General features: G+C 39.1%; 1 protein-coding gene across 8 annotated transcripts in view; it reads left to right on the top strand.

Moving 5' to 3' along the window:
• Positions 1–19,814, top strand: part of diaph2 (diaphanous-related formin 2) — a 483,641-nt gene that overhangs the window by 160,166 nt on the left and 303,661 nt on the right. For 7 of the 8 annotated variants that reach the window (XM_074674141.1, XM_074674143.1, XM_074674136.1 and 4 more), the window contains 5 exons: positions 2,239–2,355; positions 8,097–8,215; positions 11,605–11,669; positions 12,531–12,635; positions 18,091–18,153. In XM_074674141.1, the coding sequence (XP_074530242.1) occupies positions 2,239–2,355; positions 8,097–8,215; positions 11,605–11,669; positions 12,531–12,635; positions 18,091–18,153 (469 nt within the window). The remainder of the gene's footprint in view (positions 1–2,238; positions 2,356–8,096; positions 8,216–11,604; positions 11,670–12,530; positions 12,636–18,090; positions 18,154–19,814) is intronic. The other variant, XM_074674142.1, reaches the window with a different exon arrangement.

The following is a 19,814-nucleotide window of genomic DNA, read 5'->3' as shown; positions in this document are numbered from 1 at the left end:
TATCAGCAGGTTTCTTAAAAAGTTCTATAAAGATAGAAAAATGCTAAATATGTTGATTTTTTTAAGATGGAAAGGCATCAGCTCATGACATATCGCCAGAATACTAGAGTTGGATATTTCTGGAGGCTGATATTATACGTATCTTGATACATTGACAATGACCAGATACATCAAAGATATACAGTTAATACAGCAAGTATCAATGCATTATGATACAACTGACACCCAAATGTTTTATTTTGAGTTTTTTTTTCTTCATTTATAGGGGACAGTGCATAATAATTAATATTTTTGTAAGGCAAGGTAAGTTTATTTATATAGCATATTTAAGCAAGGCAATTCATAGTGCTTAACAGAGATACAAATCAGCAAAACATATTAAAAGAAAACTATTAAAATTAAATTACAAATCAAAAAAGTTATAAGATACAGTAAAAACGCAGACAAAAAAACAAACAAACAAAAAAAAACAAGATACAGTAAATACTAGAATTGAAAAAAAAGAAGAAAAATGAAGTTAAAAGAGATTTATAAATATATAAATATTTTGACCAAAGACTAGTTTTCATCTGTACTCCCTGGCCAGGTGTTAAAACAGGCTACTTCAAAAAGCAAAAACAAACAAAAATAAATAAATAAACATATTTAAAAAAAATCACAATGCATATGATTTGATTTAACAGCATGTGATTCGATGAAGTATGATGTGCTTCCATGATGCAAAGTAATGATGCAGAGCGCCACTCTTGGAGCTATTAGCTGTAGTTACGTCTGAATTGGAGGAAGGAAATACCAGGAGACTGGCAAACACCTTCTCAGACACTCCGTTTTTCCACTTCCTGAAGAGTTGTCATGTCGGTCTTGTTGCACCCCTGCAGCATAGCGTGACACATTATGCATATTGTAACTGTGACTTACAGAGGTGTACGTCTCTCTTGGATAGGCTGTCATTAGCACCTAAACTTTAGTTTTGAAAGCTTCAACCATATTTGCTTTGCACAGCTGCCATTCTCCAACACAATACAACACAGCAACAGCACACGTGAAGAAAAAGAAGTGAAACTGTAAAAAAAAAATAAAAAATTAGTCATTTGGTTGGTCCCACTTTTGAATAAATGCAAAAATATCCAACCTTGGTTGGATCAGATTTAACTTGATACAAAAATTTAACCAACCAAGTGTTTAAACAAATGTATCTGGACACTCACATCTTGCCTGGCAGTCTTTGCATTGTTAATCTTCCCAACCCTTTGGCGTACTGACACACATACTGTATTTATTTATTTGCAATTTCGAATTTATTTATTTGCAATTTCGAATTTACTGAATGCTGCTGGCATTTGCTTTAGTCTGTTGAGTCGGACATCTTAACACTGGAAGATTCTAGTTTTGAAGATTTATAGTTGCTGTTTCTGAAGTTTAAAAAAAATCAGTACACCAGCTGTGCCGTGACCTGACGTTTCCATGGATTGACTTGATTTGTGACCCGTGAACAGGTTGTGTCCAGTGTACCTCGTGCTACTTAGAATTAATAACTGTTGTCAATGGGTTTCCAACAACTGGGTGATAAGTAAGTGAGCCAGGTGATAAACAAGTGTAGTGTCTGATCTTTGAATATAGAAGAATTAGAAAAAAAAACAGTCAGGTTTAACATCTGTTTTCAATGTCAGAACCATCACATCTTCCTCCTGGGGAAAGCAAACAGAAGACACATAATCAATACCTTTTGCAAATTTAATAACATGAATTTTCGCTCCTGAGTGCACGTCAGCTTTAATCTGAGAGCTGAATCTCAGCCAGACTCCTGCCCTGCGAATGATCGTCCTCCTACCATCCCTGCCTTGAACATTCAAACCAGTGAGTTTTTCATGTAATTAATTTCCCTCTCCTCTGAAAGGTTCAGAGTGACAGGTAAACCAGAGGGAGCATTCTTTATTGCCAATCCCCTTCCTCTTATTCACTGTTTTTGCTCCCCGGAGAAAAAATGGATAAGAGGAATCACGTCTCCTTTTGCTTTTGCTTCTTGATGCCTGTCAGAAAAGCTGAGGTGAGGAACTGGGGAAAATAAACAAGTTGTTTTAAAGAAAAGGAAAAACTAATACACTTTTAGATGTTTACGAGGAGTTGAAGGCACCCGAGTATGAACCCTTATTGGTAGTTTCCTCAAGAAGTTAGCCAAAACTTTTACTAAATTAGGGAAAAAAATAACTGCTGTTTTCCTTAACCATGCTGCTGCACTGATATGAATGAGGTGTACCATCTCCTGTCCAACATGGTGAAAGACACTGGTTCTGAGACCTACTTCCTCTCAATCCTTCAGCATCTATTGCTCATCAGGAACGACTATTACATCAGGTAAGTTCTCTTTGAATTTGATGATAACCCTGTGATGAACTGCAGGACTTTGGTTTGAATCTTCTTGGGCAGGGTAAAAAAGCCAGTGAGGAGACAGAAGAAGAGCCGTGACAATATTGTCTGACATTAAATCAGTCTGTGGCGCAAAAAAGGGTGGGGACCCCTAAGTATCTAGGAAATACAGTTTTACAGCAGATTTAAGCACATTTTGAAATAGAAAAACAAACAAAAAAAAACTTTTTTTTTGCTTATAACAATCTCATGAAAGAGTATATTTTGCGAGTCATGCATTATATTTTTACCAGGGTTTACAGTTATGCATAAAGAGTTGTGGCTAATTTGAACAGGTAAGTTGTAGACGAACAAGGCTGTGACCTCAGCTCTACCTCTTAGCGGTGCGACTTAAGTTGTTGGAAGTGAGTTTGGTCCACTGTCTCTCAGCTTCATGATGCCTCATAAGAAAGCAATGACTGATGCCACTGTGCCTACTCCACACAGGCTGTGGCCTAAACCCACATACTGAAAAATGTAAATCAGATAGTAGCAAAGCAAAAACCTGAAGCACATGAAACCTGAAGCATGGGATATTAAGATAGTCTTCCCAAAATGTCTTGGCGGGATCCCAATGGGATATAATTGAATTTATGGAGATGAAACTGAACGAAAACCTCTCATCTGTCTGAAACACACAAGTTATTACAGTCAGTATAATCTTTGGTGCTTTGAAATGCTTTATTAGTTTTAAACTGTTGGGTTAGCTTTCTACTTTGCCACGAGGAGCAAATATGTCAGCCACTGGGCAGGAAACCCACTGCTCCTCTGTACCGAGTGACACTGATAAATTCACTGCTGTGTCAGACTTTTTTTGCAGATATAAGACGGAAAAAAAAAAGAAGATGAAGAGAAGATGAGGGGAGGAAGATGAATTTACCATAGACAAGTTGCTATTCCCTTGGCGTTATGAATAATGTATTCCTCATCTATTTGTGGGAAGTGAGAAATAGAATTCACATTAACCAGCTACAGCCACGTCCATCTTTGCTCCAGTGTCCGTGTGCTCCGCTGTTGGCCAGTGACAGTGCTCATAAAGAAATCTGATGTCTTAAAAGATATTTCTCATTAGAAATGCAAGGACAAACTGAGACATGTACAATCATACCACAAACTTGTTACAAGTTAGTAATTTTTCTGCCAGTATTGGCCTTTGGAGTAACAGTCTTTTGATGTCGAAAGCAAAATAATAAAGATGTGAAAAGGTATGCAGAGGATTTTGTAATCTTGATACAGAAATAAAGCTGTCAGTTCAGATATTGGTGTTAGAAAAGCATGGATTAAGTTGAGTCATCAATTGTTGGCAGGAATAATGTGTTAAAGTGTGACAGATATTGGCTATATGTTCAAAGATGTACCTGTGTGCTCAAAATATACCATCTAAAGTAAGGATTAAGCTGCATGGTTTGGGAATAATTGCAAACTTGGCACTTTAATTTGTGCATTAAGTAATAATTTGATTATAAAATATCAATTAATAAAATAATTATTATTCTAATAATAAGTCTGAGACGGTCTGCACTGTGGGTAAACTGTTGCAGTGCTCTGCCTGCCATCGCTCCTCCTAACACAACATTAGTTGTTGCTCTGCCCTCCGGGGCTCGGTTTATTTTTGATAATTAATCTCTCGCTGCAGCCCTAATGAATAGGAGCACATCAAACCCACCCAGTAAATATAGAGCAGATCTGCTCTTTTGGAGCCGGGTGATATGGGGATTACTCCGGCTATGTGGAGCAGAGCTGGATCAAGTGGCTGTGGCTGCGCTGAACTGTGAGCTATCATTGGAAGAAATGAAGGTGCCAGAGTAAAAGAAGAGGTGGAGAAATGATGCAGGGGACATATGCTGGCTTTTGGAGCCCGGCCCTGCCCACTGTGGAGGGCCCTGACAGTTCTGGGTCACTCTCTGCGTCTCTAGTTATCTCCACCCAGCCCCTATCTGCCTGGTGGTGGCGGAGGATGGAGGACGGAGGGAAAATAGGGCGGCTTATTGAGATAATAATGTGGCATACACTGGTGACAGTTGTAAGCCGAGTGCCACAGTTCTTAAGCCATGCAGGGCGACGTGTGAGCTTTCACTAGCTTGTTCCAATCATGAGTGGGCGCATCCGCCAGCTCTAGCTTCATGCTTTGAAAACAGTGCACCTAAACGCTGATTTATTCCTATTTGCTTTGGCTCAGAATTTTGTGTTCTTTCATATTTCTGTTCAGAGCCTGATACAGCCTGTCCACCCACAAGTTACCAACACAACCTTTGAAATCATGGGCAACAGAGTCCAAACTGTGAAAATAAACTCCACTACATGTCTTTGTGATATCTTAATAAAAATACATACAGTAAGTTTTTTTTATTTTATTTTTAAACTAAGCTCCTTCTGTTTCTTCAGGTTTGTCTTTCAAAGAATGTGTTTTTTGGTATCACACCAAATTAACAAGCCTAGTTCCACACATTTTGGTCACAACTCTGCTTGAACAGATCATTAATTCTAAGTTTCATTAGCACATTTTCCCCTTAATACTTTCATGTAGAGCCTTGGATCTTGAAATACACTTTATTCCCTGTCGGCATTGAAGGTGAAGAAACCTATCTTGTGGATTTTTTTTTATTTTGATGGTTAACTCTATATAATGTTTTAAGGTTATAACCATAACACTATTGATGTAAAGAGGTTGAGATATGTCCTGTCCTTTCTAAAACATAAGCAGAAAGTCAGAATTTGTTGAACAAAAAAAAATCCGTTCATAAATGAGCTCAATAGGAAGGATACCTTCAGTGTCAGAGTGTATATTTGTTCAAAGAACACAGCATCTTTTCTGTGTCTACTACATCACTGTTTCCTATCTGAAGTTAGATGAAAGACTGTGTGTTATTATTACAGAATCAGAGGGCTGTCCGTGCTTGAGCTGATGATACTGTTCTCGTCCTGATTGGAATATCTCATCTTACACGGCCCAGTGTCTAGATTTGAAACGCTGGGATAGAGTTCTGTTTTTTTGTTTTTTCCTTTTGTACACTCTGTAAAAATGTCAGGTAAAGAGAATACTAACAGAAAGACAACTTAGTTCTTAACAAATTGAAACAACACGCTGCACAGAAAGGGATATTAAAAACTAGTGAATAGAGTTGTTAGCTCAATGGTTTGATTACACTGCCCGGCCAGATGGGCAGTAATGGGGCAGTAATGTCACAAGATTTATTTCCATCCAGTGTTGCATTAATTTTCACCAAGATCTTACACTGATGATGGTAGAGTCTGACCGCTGTCAGTCTACAATCTGTGAGGCTAACTGGAAAAAAGGCTTCATTTTGCTAAGGAGCATAAAGATTGGACTCTGGAGCAATGGTTGAAGGTCATGCGGTCTGACGAGTCCAGATTGACCCTGTTTCAGAGTGATGGGCCATCAGGGTAAGAAGAGAGGCAGATGAAGTGATCACCCATCATGCCTATTGCCTACTGTCCAAGCCTGTGGGGGCAGTGCTATGATCTGGGGTTGCTGCAGTTGGTCAGGTCGAGGTTCAGCAACAGTCTGTGCTCAAAGAATGAGGTCAGCTGACCACCTGAAGATACTGAATGACCAGGTTATTCCATCAATGGATTTTTTCTTCCCTGATGGCACAGCTATATTCCAAGATGACAATGCTGGGATTCATCAGGCTCAGATTGTGAAAGAGTGGTTCAGAGAGCATGAGGCATCATTTTCAAACATGGATTGGCTACAGCATAGTCCAGACTAGAGACAGACCGATATGGATTTTTCGGGGCTGATACCTATTATTTGTAGTCAAGGAGGCCGATAACCTATATTTAAAGCCAAAATTAATTTGCAGTCAAAGTGCAAATGTTGGTGTCAAAATTTCAAACAATATAAACTCCAGCACTTATCTTCATTCAAATACCTTTAAGCATGAGTTTATTAAACAGCTCCCAGTTTTAGCAGCATGTTTTACAAAATTAAATGAAAACTTAAAAAAAAATAGCTCAAGTTTTCTACAGTAAGTAAAGTTTTCCAAAATTTCAATGGAACTGCAAGAACTGCAATAACTGCACTGCTGATTGACTGTTTCCCAAGCCACGGCTCTGCTTGTAACCAATCAGATGGTATTGTGGGTGGGACAGTGCTGGGGACTATGCAGTGACTGCAGACAGCAGAGTGCCTGCATCAGAGCAACAACGCAATTTTAAATTTGTTTCTTATTGGCCATCGGATTAAGAAAAAGCTAATGCCGATATGCCTCAAAATGCCAAATATCGGCCTGGTTGATAATCGATCTTTTCCTAGTCCAGACCATAACCTCATTGAGAACCTTTGGGATGTGCTGGAGAAGGCTTTGTGCAGCAGTCAGACTCTTACCATCATCAATGCAAGATCTTGGTAAAAAAAAATGAATACAACACTGGATGGAAATAAATCTTGTAACACTGCAAAAGGAAGTCCAACGAAATGTTAGAGTGTGTGACCTTTTTTTTGGTGGCAACTTTTCTTTTTTTGGGCAGACAATGTATGTGCCCTATGTAAACAGACAGAGGCCTTACACGTGCTTGGTTTGCAGCCCATCACCAAAAGTCATTTATGACCCTTTTCATCCAAGTTTTCTACATTCATATCTAAACCAAGGCATGAAAGCCCCCAAAACTTAAAAAAGAAGCAAAAACATAGAATGGAGTCTGTGGGCTATTGTTCTTTCACTTCTTTATTAAGAGCCGCCCATAATGCAGCAACCACTCTTTCTTGACTGTGCAAACAACAAACACAACATGCTTAATACTCTTATCCCAGAAAAAGACCTTCTGCTTCTACGAATTGTTTTATTTTGTCTCATTTCCTCAGCCAAGTAATCTTCAACTATTACTCAGTAAGCAGGTGTTCAAACATGATTTTTCTTGCTGTTCTTTGTTAGAAGAGTTGTTTTATAACTTCGTTAAGGCATTTTTTGATTGGAATCATTATAGATCAATTTTCCACATCTTGTGGCTCAGTTCAAATGCTGCCTTCCATTTAAAAAATAAATGTGCTTGAGTCTTTGGAGAATAAATACACGAGTGTTTCTGTTGCAAATTTAAACATCAACTTCTGTTCAATGTCATGTCTAGAAAATCATTATTTCTCAGTTTGGGGCTCGGCTTAAGCTGGCATTGTATTTGCTAAATGTCACTTGCAATTAAAGTTGATAATGTTACCGGGAAAAGGTCACATACCAACCTGTGTGGCGAAACGGGACTCTGGAGCCGATTCAACACACCCTTTGCCTGATAACACAGAGCGCTTAGTCACACTCCTAACTGGCTGACATGTTTCTCTGGTCATTGTGCTTTTCAATTACACACATTACGCTGATTAGATTTACATTTCACTTTTTATGGTTGCTCTAATTGGCTAAGATGATTGCAAATTAGGGGAGAGGGCAAGCGTAGCCCGGGCCACCGTCTGTCACCTTGAAATGGACAGACTTTTCAGACTTTGCGTTTTGTGCGCCCATTAATCTGCTAATTTCATGATCGGGGTGAAGCAAGTTATCAAATTTAATAGGGTGCCTATTTTCTCCAGCAGCACCCTTTTTGACATGGCATTTTGTGACCTCTGGCTTGGATAGGGGAATCATTTGTGGTTAATTAGCCTTGTAGAGTTTGCGTCACTCTTATCTTTCTGTGGTGTGTCTAATTGTTCTGCTTTATGTTTTGTGACCCTTCAGGCCTCAGTATTACAAGGTGATAGAAGAATGTGTGTCTCAGGTGGTTCTGCATCGCAACGGCATGGACCCAGACTTTGGCTACAGTAAACGACTGGACGTGGACTTCACCCATCTCATAGGTACTTTTTCGCATTTTCTTCTGAACATCTTGAGTTCAATGAAATCCTCTTTTTCATCATTATCACCTGTTATTTTCCTTTGAAACTCTGCAGAAGGAGGTTTATTGTTGCTAAAACTGTTTCGAAACTTTGCAGTCATTCTCATTATCCCCCAAGATCGCCCTGAGATTCCTCTGCCAAACACAACACCTGCAGTGGCCTGACATATAAGATCGGGTCATCTAATTGTTTATGAATAATACATAATGTCTGGCAAAATGGAAGCTGTTACTTCAGAATTGCTCTAAATGTCATTTTTCTGCAGTCAGAAAGTATTTATCCTCCCCAGCATCACAGAGAGAACATCTATTTACTCTGCATTACTAATGGACATATATATTTTTCCAAACAGACAAAAGAGTGAAAAAAAACTGCTTTGTCTTTCTCTTTCTCTTTCTCTTTCTCTTTCGTGTCACTAATAGTTCTGTTACTTGCCAACAAAGGATCATTAAAAGTTTCTAAACCTTTCCACAGAAGACTGATGCAATAGCCAAGAAGTTTTCTCACCGACTTTACTGCACTTTGTCTTCGAAAAAAGAAAAAGTTCCAAGGATGAGTTTTGTTATATTCACACAAAAGATATGCCCTCTGATGCCAAATCCAAATGTGTATTTTCCACCTTTTCTGTTTTTTATTTTTCTCACATTCACATCAGGGTGTCTGTTCCCAACAGTAATTGTGTTCCTGAGTTAAAATGTGTGACATGACGTGTGATCTCACAACAATTAACATGTTGCACTTACATTCAGTAAATAATTTGTTAACAAGGTGACTGAAGAATATGGGTTTGTGAGAACACTCTAATGAAACAAGCACTTGAAAGTCTGAATATGTTTGTTTTATTACATGTAATGTAGTGTTTGAGTGATTGCTGCTAACCATCAGGGAACCATGCGCTACTGCATGAGTCAATGATTGCACGCGATGACTGATTTCACCGTATGTGTGGAAGTCATTGAACACATCACTGAAACATTTTTTCTGTGCTTGTCCCCTCTTCCCAAGGTTAACACTGCAGTTGCGTCAGACGCTGCCGCTGCCCATTTCTGTACTTTGTCTGCTTCTCTCCAAGGGCAGACATATCTTTTATTTCACATTATTTAACTCTCCCCTTAGTTTTCTTTTCTTCCTAATCAGATTGATACCACTTTTATCAGGGGACACATGGTGGTCAATTTACACGTGAAGCTTGGAATCCATTAGATTTCTTTTTGAACTGAACTCTGGAGTGTTGTGGGTTGCTTATAATAACTTGGTCCATTTTTTATCAACTCAGGATTTAATTTAAAGACCTTATGGGGATGTGATCTTGAAAGAGTCTCACTTTTATATATTTACCTGTTCGTAATCCATGATCTAAAATGAGGTTATCAGCACCATTATCAGTTATTTCTAAATATTATATCTCATTATCTGTAGTTAGGAGAACATGAAATCTGTATATGGCATGTAGGCTGAAAGTCGCTTTGATGACTCTTTACCAGCCCGCAAAGTTCAGCAGTAAAAAGCAATATCTGTCCTTGATCTGAAGAAATTTATTTTTTGGATAAATTTTAGCCCAAATTCCACCAAAAGGTTCAGTTCAGTTCGTCTCGGCATGGCACACATTTTACGCCGTTTCCACTTACTGATCCCGGGACAGATCCCCAAATAAGCAAGACAAGCCGTCCCACTTTTTGGCATCCTTCCGTAGGGGTGCCCAGACCAAACCGAGCCCATCTCAGAAGGTGGAGCTACAACATACAGACCGTTGATTGGTTGAAAGAATCATCACTTACCATGCGACAGCAGCTGTTTTTCTCCTGGCGGCACACAGCCATTTCTGAATCTGTATGAAAGAGCTACATGCCAATCAGAAAGAAGACTAATTGGTGCATGTCTTCGATCGTTACTCTTTGTTTACTGTCGCATTTTTCTTCTTCGTTGGATTTATAAGCAGGGTACACTGTGTCACACTGCTATGGCATCACGCTGTTAATTAACCGATGCACTTTCGGCATCCAGCTTACACCGGCCAACCATGAGGGGGCACAGTTTGCTGTGGAAACATAAACAGGATCAGGCTTAGCTGTACTAAACCATGCCAAACTGTAGTGACCAAACCGGACTGCTCATAAAAATGGTGGCTACTGGAGCCAGACTGTTAAAAAGAACAGAAGAAAGCTAAACAGGATAGTGATAGAGCACGGGCTAAAACACACGTTACGCTATTTGTGCTAATGTCCATTCCAACCCACAGTCAGCAGTTATTCTGCAGTGGTCTGTTCAAACTTGAGAGTCTATCGATAAAATGAAGAGTGAGGTTATGTTAGCTCTGATTGGTGAGGTTGGAGTTGGTAGAAGGACACTGGTAGGACATAACCAGGACATGTCTTAGAGCACTGGCCTGTGAGTAACACTAAACAGCCTGCTCACCTTCTGGACATTAAACGACAATACAAACTAAGGTTACAAAGTTTGATTGTTAAAAGCTAACCTGACACGCCAGACGGACTGTTTCATACATCCACCACGGAAATATTTCACTAGTCCATCTGGGTAGCAGCTCTTCAAGATTTGTTTTCAGAGGCGGGACCTTCAAAAAAATGAGCAGCTGGTGATTGGATGACTGTTCTGATTGACACACTCGCCACAAACCAATCCACATTAAGCCTTGGTATGACGTAGCTTATGTGCACCGCTGCTGATAAACAACAGACAAACAACTACAGGAACACGAGAAACAGCTGTGATAATGGCGTTGGACGACTGCTGCTGTTTTTGTTAAGTTAACTTGAGAATCAAAGGAACGCTGACAAGTACGAAAGTCTGCTGACGTCACGTTTGCTTAGAATTTAGCCGAGTGAGTTGGTTAGTCAATGGAGCCTGGCAAGATGGATCTGCAGGATCTCAGAAACTGAATCAGGCAGGTCCATCTGCTCTGCAAGGTTAGGTTAAAGCTGTCTTGAACAAAGAAAAGTGGTGTTAAGATCTGCTCTCTATTCATTTGCCCCCCAAAATAATGCACACTTAAATGAGAATCACATCCTCATGACAGTGGGTGAAAGTGCTCATGGGAAACGGAGTCTTTATCCCAGAATCACCTGGGGTCGAAACCGTTGAAGTATGATCTCTTGGAGTGATCCCTCAGGTAATTCATTATGTGCCCACAATATGTGTATTAAATCATGAAATACAGTGTTAAGTCTCAGTAATAATGCTTAAAATTGCAGCATTAAACATTTCACTCACTTAAAACTATTGTAGAGTAAGATTTCACACATACAAATTGATCCAATGGAAGTCTCCCTCACATCCCACCCAGACATGCTTCTGGACTATCTCATCACTGCTGCTGTCTTGTCTTCCAGATCAGTGTGTGGACAAAGCCAAAGTAGAGGAGAGTGAGCAGAAGGCTGCAGAGTACTCCAAAAAGGTGAGACATTAATCACTCCCAACAGCCCCTCCTTTGGTTGGCCGACTCCCATCAGGAAAGTTTTTTCTTCCTCAGAGCTCCCAGACAAGCTATTGATTTTCCATGCCCTGATCAATACCTGGCTGTGACGCTACATGATCCGTATCAGCATTACAAGAATCGATGCCGATGTTCTGATGTATACTTATTTGTGCACAGTGCCAGGGCAGAGTTAAGTTATGTGGAGGAGCTTTTTTGTACACTTGTGCATTTAAAGCTGGCCCCTTAAAGATGTCTCTCCTTATCTGACATGTTGTTTGCATGCTGTGGAATTAGTATCTTAAATATTTGATTATTTTTTTCTATTCATGGCATTCAATAGTTGCTCCCTTACAGTTAAACCTTGCCTCAAGCGCATTATGTATAATATTCAAATGTATCTTTTTGCGTCAGTGCTTCTGTCTGGCAACGTCGAGGGGGTCCAGGATAAGCTTTTTCCTTAAGAGTCTTGTCCCACCAGCCCACCAAGCACCCTGCTGGGCTGTTGAAGTCATTGTAGTGACAGGGCTTGGTTTCTCCAAAGGTTATATCCATCAACATACATGAAAGCCAGGCCTGAAACAAAGACAAAGGACAACAGGCCTCTAGGGCCGTGTGGGCTAAGAATAGAAACCGGCCAGAGAGTGTAAGACGCCGTGTTTTGGTGTCTGTTGATGTGCCCCGTGGCTGTGTTCCCGAGACGCTGCTCACCAGCCCTGTGTGTGTGTGTGTGTGTGTGTGTGTGTGTGTGTGTGTGTGTGTGTATGTGTGTGTGTGTATTTACATCTTTGTACACATATTTGTTATATGCACACAGACATGCTTGTGCCTCTTTTCTTTCAGTTTGATGAGGAGTTCAGTGCACGGCAGGAGGCCCAGGCTGAATCTCAAAAGAAGGAAGAGAAAATCAAAGAGCTGGAGGGGAAGATCCAGGCCCTGGAGTCCCAGGTAAAATCCGCAAAGAGAAATCCCACCACTCTGCAAAACAGTGTTACATTCCCCCAGAAGAGCTTTCACGTTGTACGCTTTCCAAAAAAGGCAGCCAACCAAACATGTCAAGAAAGCCTTTTAATCAGGTTCTGAAGTGAAAAGTATCTCATGCAATCTTAAATGGAAAAAGTTTGCCTTAAGCTCAAAGTAACAAGAAGTAATAGCAGCACTTGAAAAGAGCTGATTTGGTCAGAAGGATACCTTTCAAACCCACTTACAGATGTGCTGCGGCTGTAAGTGGAAGTTATCATCTATGCAGGAACATTTGATTTAATAAAGGGTCAATCTCCTTCCTAAGTTGTAGCTCTTTTTATGCGCCAATTGCTCTGTTGAAGCTTTTCCTATGTAATTCTATCATCACAGAGATGGATTGTGTTTCCTCTCCTGGCCTTCACATCGTTTCTTCACAGGCAAAACCTTCCATTTTAAGCCCAGAAAATGACTGCTATTTCCCCCTTAACTCAATTTCAAACACTTCAGTACTGTCTTGAGACAAAAGGGCAGTTTGCCTCTCTGCTTAGGGAATTTAATATAATCCAGCATTGAAAGATGGTATAGCTACATTTGCTACACTTCTATTGGAGATTGCTCTTTCTCTCAAACATTCCTCTCTTGTTGCACTTATTGGCGCTCCCTGCACCTGCATCTTCGTTAGTTTCCTCAGTTGTTACATAGTGCTACTTCAGTGCTTTCCCCATGATTCTTAGACCCACAACAAATGCTGTGTTGTGCCCCAGGCTCTGTTGGCTGTTGTCCCGGCCAATTGCACATAGTTTTTCTCCATAAAACTGAATGTGTGTACAGGTCTCACTCCTGCACTTTTTTATGCTTAAGTGCTGCGTTACCGTTTTTTTTCTCCCGCATTTGTACCCAAACTCATCATCCCTCATATCCTGCAGACTCCCCGCCTTTTTTAATGGCACCATAACGCTCTGAACCTCTCTGTCTAACCGCTATGCTTCCTCACCCTGTTTCCTCCCCTTGCTCTCTCCTTCATCCACCTTCTGTCAGAGCCGTACGCATCAGGCTGTGTTACCTTAGCGTGCCCTCTTTCCCTTGTTGGAGCTTTTTATGTTGTGTTTCCAAGTGTTTTCTTCCCCATAACACACCTCCACCTCCTCCTCCTCGCCCTTCCCCTGACAGGCCTTCTGTCTTTTGAAGACTGACTGACTGCGGTGCATTAACAGGTAGTGCGGAGCAGAGGAGCCCTGGAGAGTCGAGCCCTCTCTTCCTCTGTTTGTCTGAATGCTCCTTCAAAGAGTGGTGACGGCTTGAGAGCAACACATCAGCAGATATTAACCTCAGTAGGAAAATATATAATTTGTTTGTCACAAACCTGCTTGAATATGGCCATGAGCTTCATGTTATGTCCCCTATGTATCTTGGCAGAACAAACATATGGAGCATAATAGGGCTTATCTTTCAAGGGACATTTGAAAACCTTTGCTATAAATACGAATACATGCTGTACCAATGATGATGGGCATGCACTCAAGTATTATTTTCTCTTCTTCAAAGCAACACAAGTAATGTCCATTTAAAAAAATAAGCTTATTTATCTCATTATTTCAATGACACAATTTTCTTTTGATAACACACTCATTTCAGTAATTTTCAAGAAATCTCAACTTCTTTTCCAACTATGTCAAGATTAATAAACTTAATTTCTATTTTGATTTATTTCATTTTGAGATAGGGTTGAGGTTTAAATATGTAAAACTAGACACTCGATTAGAATAATTGTATTGAATTTAAAACCAGAATCTTATGCATTGCAATTGCATTGAAAAAACTAAATTTGAAGGCATGATTAAAAAAAAAATAATGTATTTCCTCTGAATACAAATTTTATCCTGTTTGAACACTCAACTCTCTGTGTTTCTAAAATTCAATATGCAATATTTAATATTAGTTATTTTTAGTATCAGTCACATGTTGGAAAAAGGATGCCAAACCTACTTTTAACAGCTCATTTAGCTACAGTACAGGGCTGCACCTAAGCGTGTCAGCAGGTATGTGAAATGCTCCGTCCAGTGCTTTTTTATTAGCGATGAGTCACATTTTTTAAAAATAATTGACTTTCATTAAGGCTATTTTCATACCTTCAAGGTACTTTTTTTTTATTATTGTTTTGTAAAAAGCCTGGGTTTAAAGCTGTACCACTCTTCATGGTGTCTGAAAGCTGTTTGCTAACTGGCAATTGGGGGAAAAAAAAAAAAAAAGAAAAGAAAAAAAAAGAAAAAAATCATCAATGCCAAGTTCCTGCAAAACTATTATCATTCTGTGAGATTTGAAATCAGGGAACATTGCATTGACTATCAGTTGCCATCAAGTTGAAGTGAAAAATATCTTTAAAATAAAAACAAAACTAAGGTTCAGTTCAGTGCAAGCTTTGCGCGGCCCAGCTAGTCTAACATAAGTCTTAGGGGTGAGTATTGGCAAGAACCTTACGTTACTTGGGTCACAATACAATAATATCACAATATCACAAGTTAGTTAACAGTTAACTATTCAAGTGAACTATTTTATTGTGATTGAAATAAAGAAAGACTTAACTTCAAAAACACAACAAGTGTGTCAAGTTTGTCACTTTAACTACTGTGTCATTAAAGTAATGTTGCAAAAAAAAAACAACAACTATTGTTTGAAAGACGTGGTCAGTTGGTGAAACTGATAAATTTCACTTCATGTAACCAATGTTACCTATAAAAAATATTTTTTCTACAAAACATTGCTATTTTTTTTACTTTTATTATTTTATCAGTCTACTACACTGTAAAAAATTAAACTAAAAATGATTTTCACCTAACTGACCCAAGAATAGAAAAAAGAACATTTAAGTTTAAAGCATCTAAGCCAATATCATCAAGTTTAGAAATAAATTTATTTTGAATATACTTTGAGATTATGTTTATTATGAAGTTCATGGGAAACATACAGCAGAGTAGCCCTTTGCTGCCATCTGCTGCAGTGGAGGTACAGAAGATGTATTGTACTTCCAACTCACCAAAAATATACATTTTTTGTTTTATCAAAAACATTGATATTAAGAGTTGAAATATCGATACTTTATCACAGGTCAAAGTATCGGAAAAGTCTGCACCAATAATGGGCAGTGACTGTTTGATTGATTGTGAATAGCTTCCAGTGACTATCAGTAGTTTAAATGCTTGGCATGCTCATACTGCCAGTAAACTCTGAGAGTTGCCAGTTTATCTCGACAACAGCCCATAACAAAAACCCATCAATCCTGGAATCCTTACTTCCTACCAAACAGTTACAGGATTAAACACTGGAGACTCCTGATCACACAACTACCACCAAGAGGATATCAGTAAACCAGTGGTAATGAAATATATGTGACGAGGTGACACGACAAGGAATGTCTCATGATGAGGTCACAAAAAACAGCTGAAATGAACTGTTATGTGAAAACAGAGTAACTAAAATGTAGTCAGCTTAAGGTTTCTGTTAGCGATAAAAACAGATGCTGCTAATATTAGCCAGTGTCACACATTTCTTTCCATTTTTCCCCAGATATGATTCCTGGGTTTAGGTTACAAAGTCTAAAAATTCAGTACTTGTCATCCTTTGTTTCAGACTGAAGCTCACAAACACAATTTGTCTGCTACCTCAAACAACCCAACAGTGTCATCCCCTCAGACAGCTGAGAGTTTGTTTTTCCAGGAAGATGGCGCTGAAAAAGTGTCTTTCCCAACCTAATCCGCATTTGACACAGTGCTGCAGAAAGCCATTAACTGTAAGAGCACCGACCCTTTAAATCGTTGTGTGGACACGCATTCAGTTTGTCCATCAAAGCTGCTGCACTATCCCCGCCGTTTAGCTGAATATGAATGAAGTGGGAGTTGACCCTCACCTTTCATCTCCGAGACAGAATTCCTGTCAGATATGAAAACACACGCATGCCAGAGTCGCTCCCTTTCACCTTGTTTGTGAAGCGACACATTTAATGAGACTCTTTCTGGAGGAACTTTGCCATTGTAACAAGCTGCCTGTTTGATGTGTCTGTTTGATTATCCCTCAATTGAGTTGAGTGGAGCTTGTAAACATCAGCACAGGGCACAAATCAGAACAAGAGGAAATCACCCACCCTCTCCCAAAACTTTGCCTCAGACCACTCAAGGTGGGAAAAAAGGATCTTTTCATTGAATTGGCTGTAGATGTGATGAATAATGTAGCACACTGCAGTGGTACACTGGAGTACTCTGCGCCATCCCATTAATAGGTTTTAACAACCTGGCGGTGTAGTAGCTGACCCAGCTGTGCCCCAAGAGAGGCTGGAGGTGTACTGGACCATTTTTCCTCTCTTTTACTGCCAGGATAGCTTCAGCCGTGGATGATTACAGAATTTGACTCAACTGAGAATGACAGCAGCGATCACAATGGATAGATGGAGCCAGAAATGTACTGTTTCCATCAGTGACACGCATTCAAAATTCATAAATGCGTCCTTACATTATTATTTTTTTAATTAGCAGTCAAAAGCAGGGCATACTGCGCTGCACCTGCAGAGAAAAATCTGACTTGCTCTTTAAAACTAAAAGCCTTCAACTTTGAATCCCTAAGGATGAAGGATAAAACCTCCTCTTTGCTTTAAATATTGCACTGTACTTCCGTTTTCTGGAATCCTTGAAAAAGGAAAGTTCTTTTTTACCCACTCCTGCAAAAGTCTCCATCTCCTATTCCATTACACACATTAAATATTAACTTCCTTACAGTCTATAGAAAGGCTTCCTCTGTAGGAACTACTCCCCAAAAATTGAACATTTCTGTTACTGTGGAATATTTTCCCATCCTTCTTTTGGCAAGGTTGCAGAGAGAGAAAAATATCAAAGCAAAATTGGTATATTTTTGAAACAAAGACTGCAGCCTGAAATCAATGCCCATCACACATCTAAGAGTGTTAAGTTGAAATGTATTTTGTGATGCCAAAAAGGGAAAAAAAAGGAAGAAAGGTTTAGAGGTGCACCGACTGTCAGTGATGCTGTGCCTTGTTCCTTTCATGCCGCAGTCAGTGCTCTACATTGATGCTCTTTTGAAGGTAGATTACATCTTGTTTAAGGTGTAAAAGTACAGTACACTCTGCCTTTTGCACATCAAATAGCTCATTCAGACAAAATGGGAATATAACATCGTGCTTCCATTGTCATTAACTGTGTAAGGGACGTCCTCTTTCCCCTGCTCGCCTTTTTTCTCTACCGTCTTTGTGTTTGCTCTGAGTACCGTACCTGTTCTGGTGTACTAGTGTTCTTCTTCTCTTCTTCTCTGTCTATCTAACCCACCCCCCATTTGTGCCTCTTTGTTGCCTTCTTTTGTGTCTTGTGTGTTCCCATGGTGTGTGCGTGTATCTGCGGTGTGTGAATGTGTGTGTGTTTGTGTTGTATCTGCACAGTTAACTATTGAAAAAGACAAGCTCAAAGAGGCTCAGACACTCAACAGGGAATATGAAGCCAAGGTGGGTGTCCTCTTTGCATGTGTGGCCCTTGACATAATCTCACAGTTAATTAACATCAAATCCATGTATTGTGATAAATGATTGGGATTGTGTTGCCTCAGATCTTCAGTTTAAAGGATCCTCAAACTGATTCTCATGCTGATTTTGTTCTTCTTCTTGTGTTATGTAGAGATTTACAAAAATATTTTGTGTGAAATTTGCATGAATTCAACTGATTGTTGACACCGAATAATCTGCTGTGCCTCTAAAGGGATCTTAAACTGCCACACTGGATCAGATTTAAAGATATGCATACCTGTTAGTCTGATTTGATTAGTGATCTACAAAAAGATGACCTTTACTTTTCAAAGACTTTATCCTCTTTTTAGCTGCTGAAATCTTTTGTAAACCCTGCAGGTTTATTTTTTTAAGCACACACGTTTCCTGCTCCTTAAATGTAATTTTCATAGGTAAACACATTGTGATTGAATTCCTCTATCAGTGATGAGATTGGGGCATAGATTTAATCACATTGCATTCAGAGTTAATTACCTGCCATGCTGACCTCCCCATTGACTCCAGGAGACTATGAATTCAAATTGGATGGGTTGATTTTCATATTAAATCTGACTTCTACTTATAAACTGAGCTCCAGATAGGTTTCTCAAAGCTGGAGCCATAAAAAAAAAAGGTTGAAAGGCTGAAGAGAAACAAGACTTGTCAAAGAAAGACAGTCACCAACAATGAAATACAAAGGACAAAAAATTTATTCATTTCCCTTTTTTTTATTTGAACAGGTTAAAGATAAAACAAAACATAGATAAATAGGATGTACAATGTGTTTAAGCAGAAAAAACAAAACAATCACAGAGACAACTCTGATAACATAGTTATCATAGTTCGAAAGGCTGTAAGATGAAGTTTGAAAACATTTCTTATCCAACCCCTTTGTTTTTTGCACATTTGTAGTCTAATCTGTCAGAGCATGTGTAGGAAAACAAAACAGAAGAAAAGAAAGTAAATCACACTACAACAAAAAACACATTTTTTTATTAGTCTAAGTTTGTTTCCATCTCACTCTTAGATCCACTTGATTATTGATTGAGTGGTTTGCATGTTTTCATGTTTTTTAAAAATTAACTCCTCTAACTGATACACAGTGTTAAATACATGAAAAAAAGAACAACAACTGATCTGGCTTTGGGACCATCTCACTCCAAAAATGTTCAACTCAAATTTATTATAATTTCGGAAAAGTTGGTGCAATTTTAACCTGAGATAGTACAGAATATCACAGCACGCCATTTTTGACAGCTTCATTCTTTCATATGGCAACACCATTATCCTTCTTTGTCCTTTTAAGAAAATAAATATCAAGCGCAAGCGTTGTCCTAGATTTTAGCTTTGCTGAATTAGTACATGAAGGAAAAAAAGAAACAACACTTTTGGGTCTTTTACTATACTGTGAATGGCCAGCGTCATTTGGGATTATGGGGAATATTCGCCTTCACTGTTGCATGCATAGAACATCCCCTTCAAAACAAAAACACAGGTTAAGATCCATTGTTTTAGACTAATGCTAACATCAAACTTATCATCATAGATTGTATGAAACATGAACGTAGTCTCACCAATGTCACCCGTCTGTTTCTGAAATGGAAAATAAAGCACATTGGCTATAT

This window comes from Halichoeres trimaculatus, unplaced genomic scaffold (assembly GCF_033239565.1).
Source record: "Halichoeres trimaculatus isolate MK-OKI-2021-1 unplaced genomic scaffold, fHalTri1.1 fHalTri1_scaffold_7, whole genome shotgun sequence".
NCBI classification, from domain to species: Eukaryota; Metazoa; Chordata; class Actinopteri; order Labriformes; family Labridae; genus Halichoeres; species Halichoeres trimaculatus.
The sequence above is the reverse complement of the archived record's forward strand: the minus strand, read 5'-3'. Positions and strand labels throughout refer to the sequence as shown.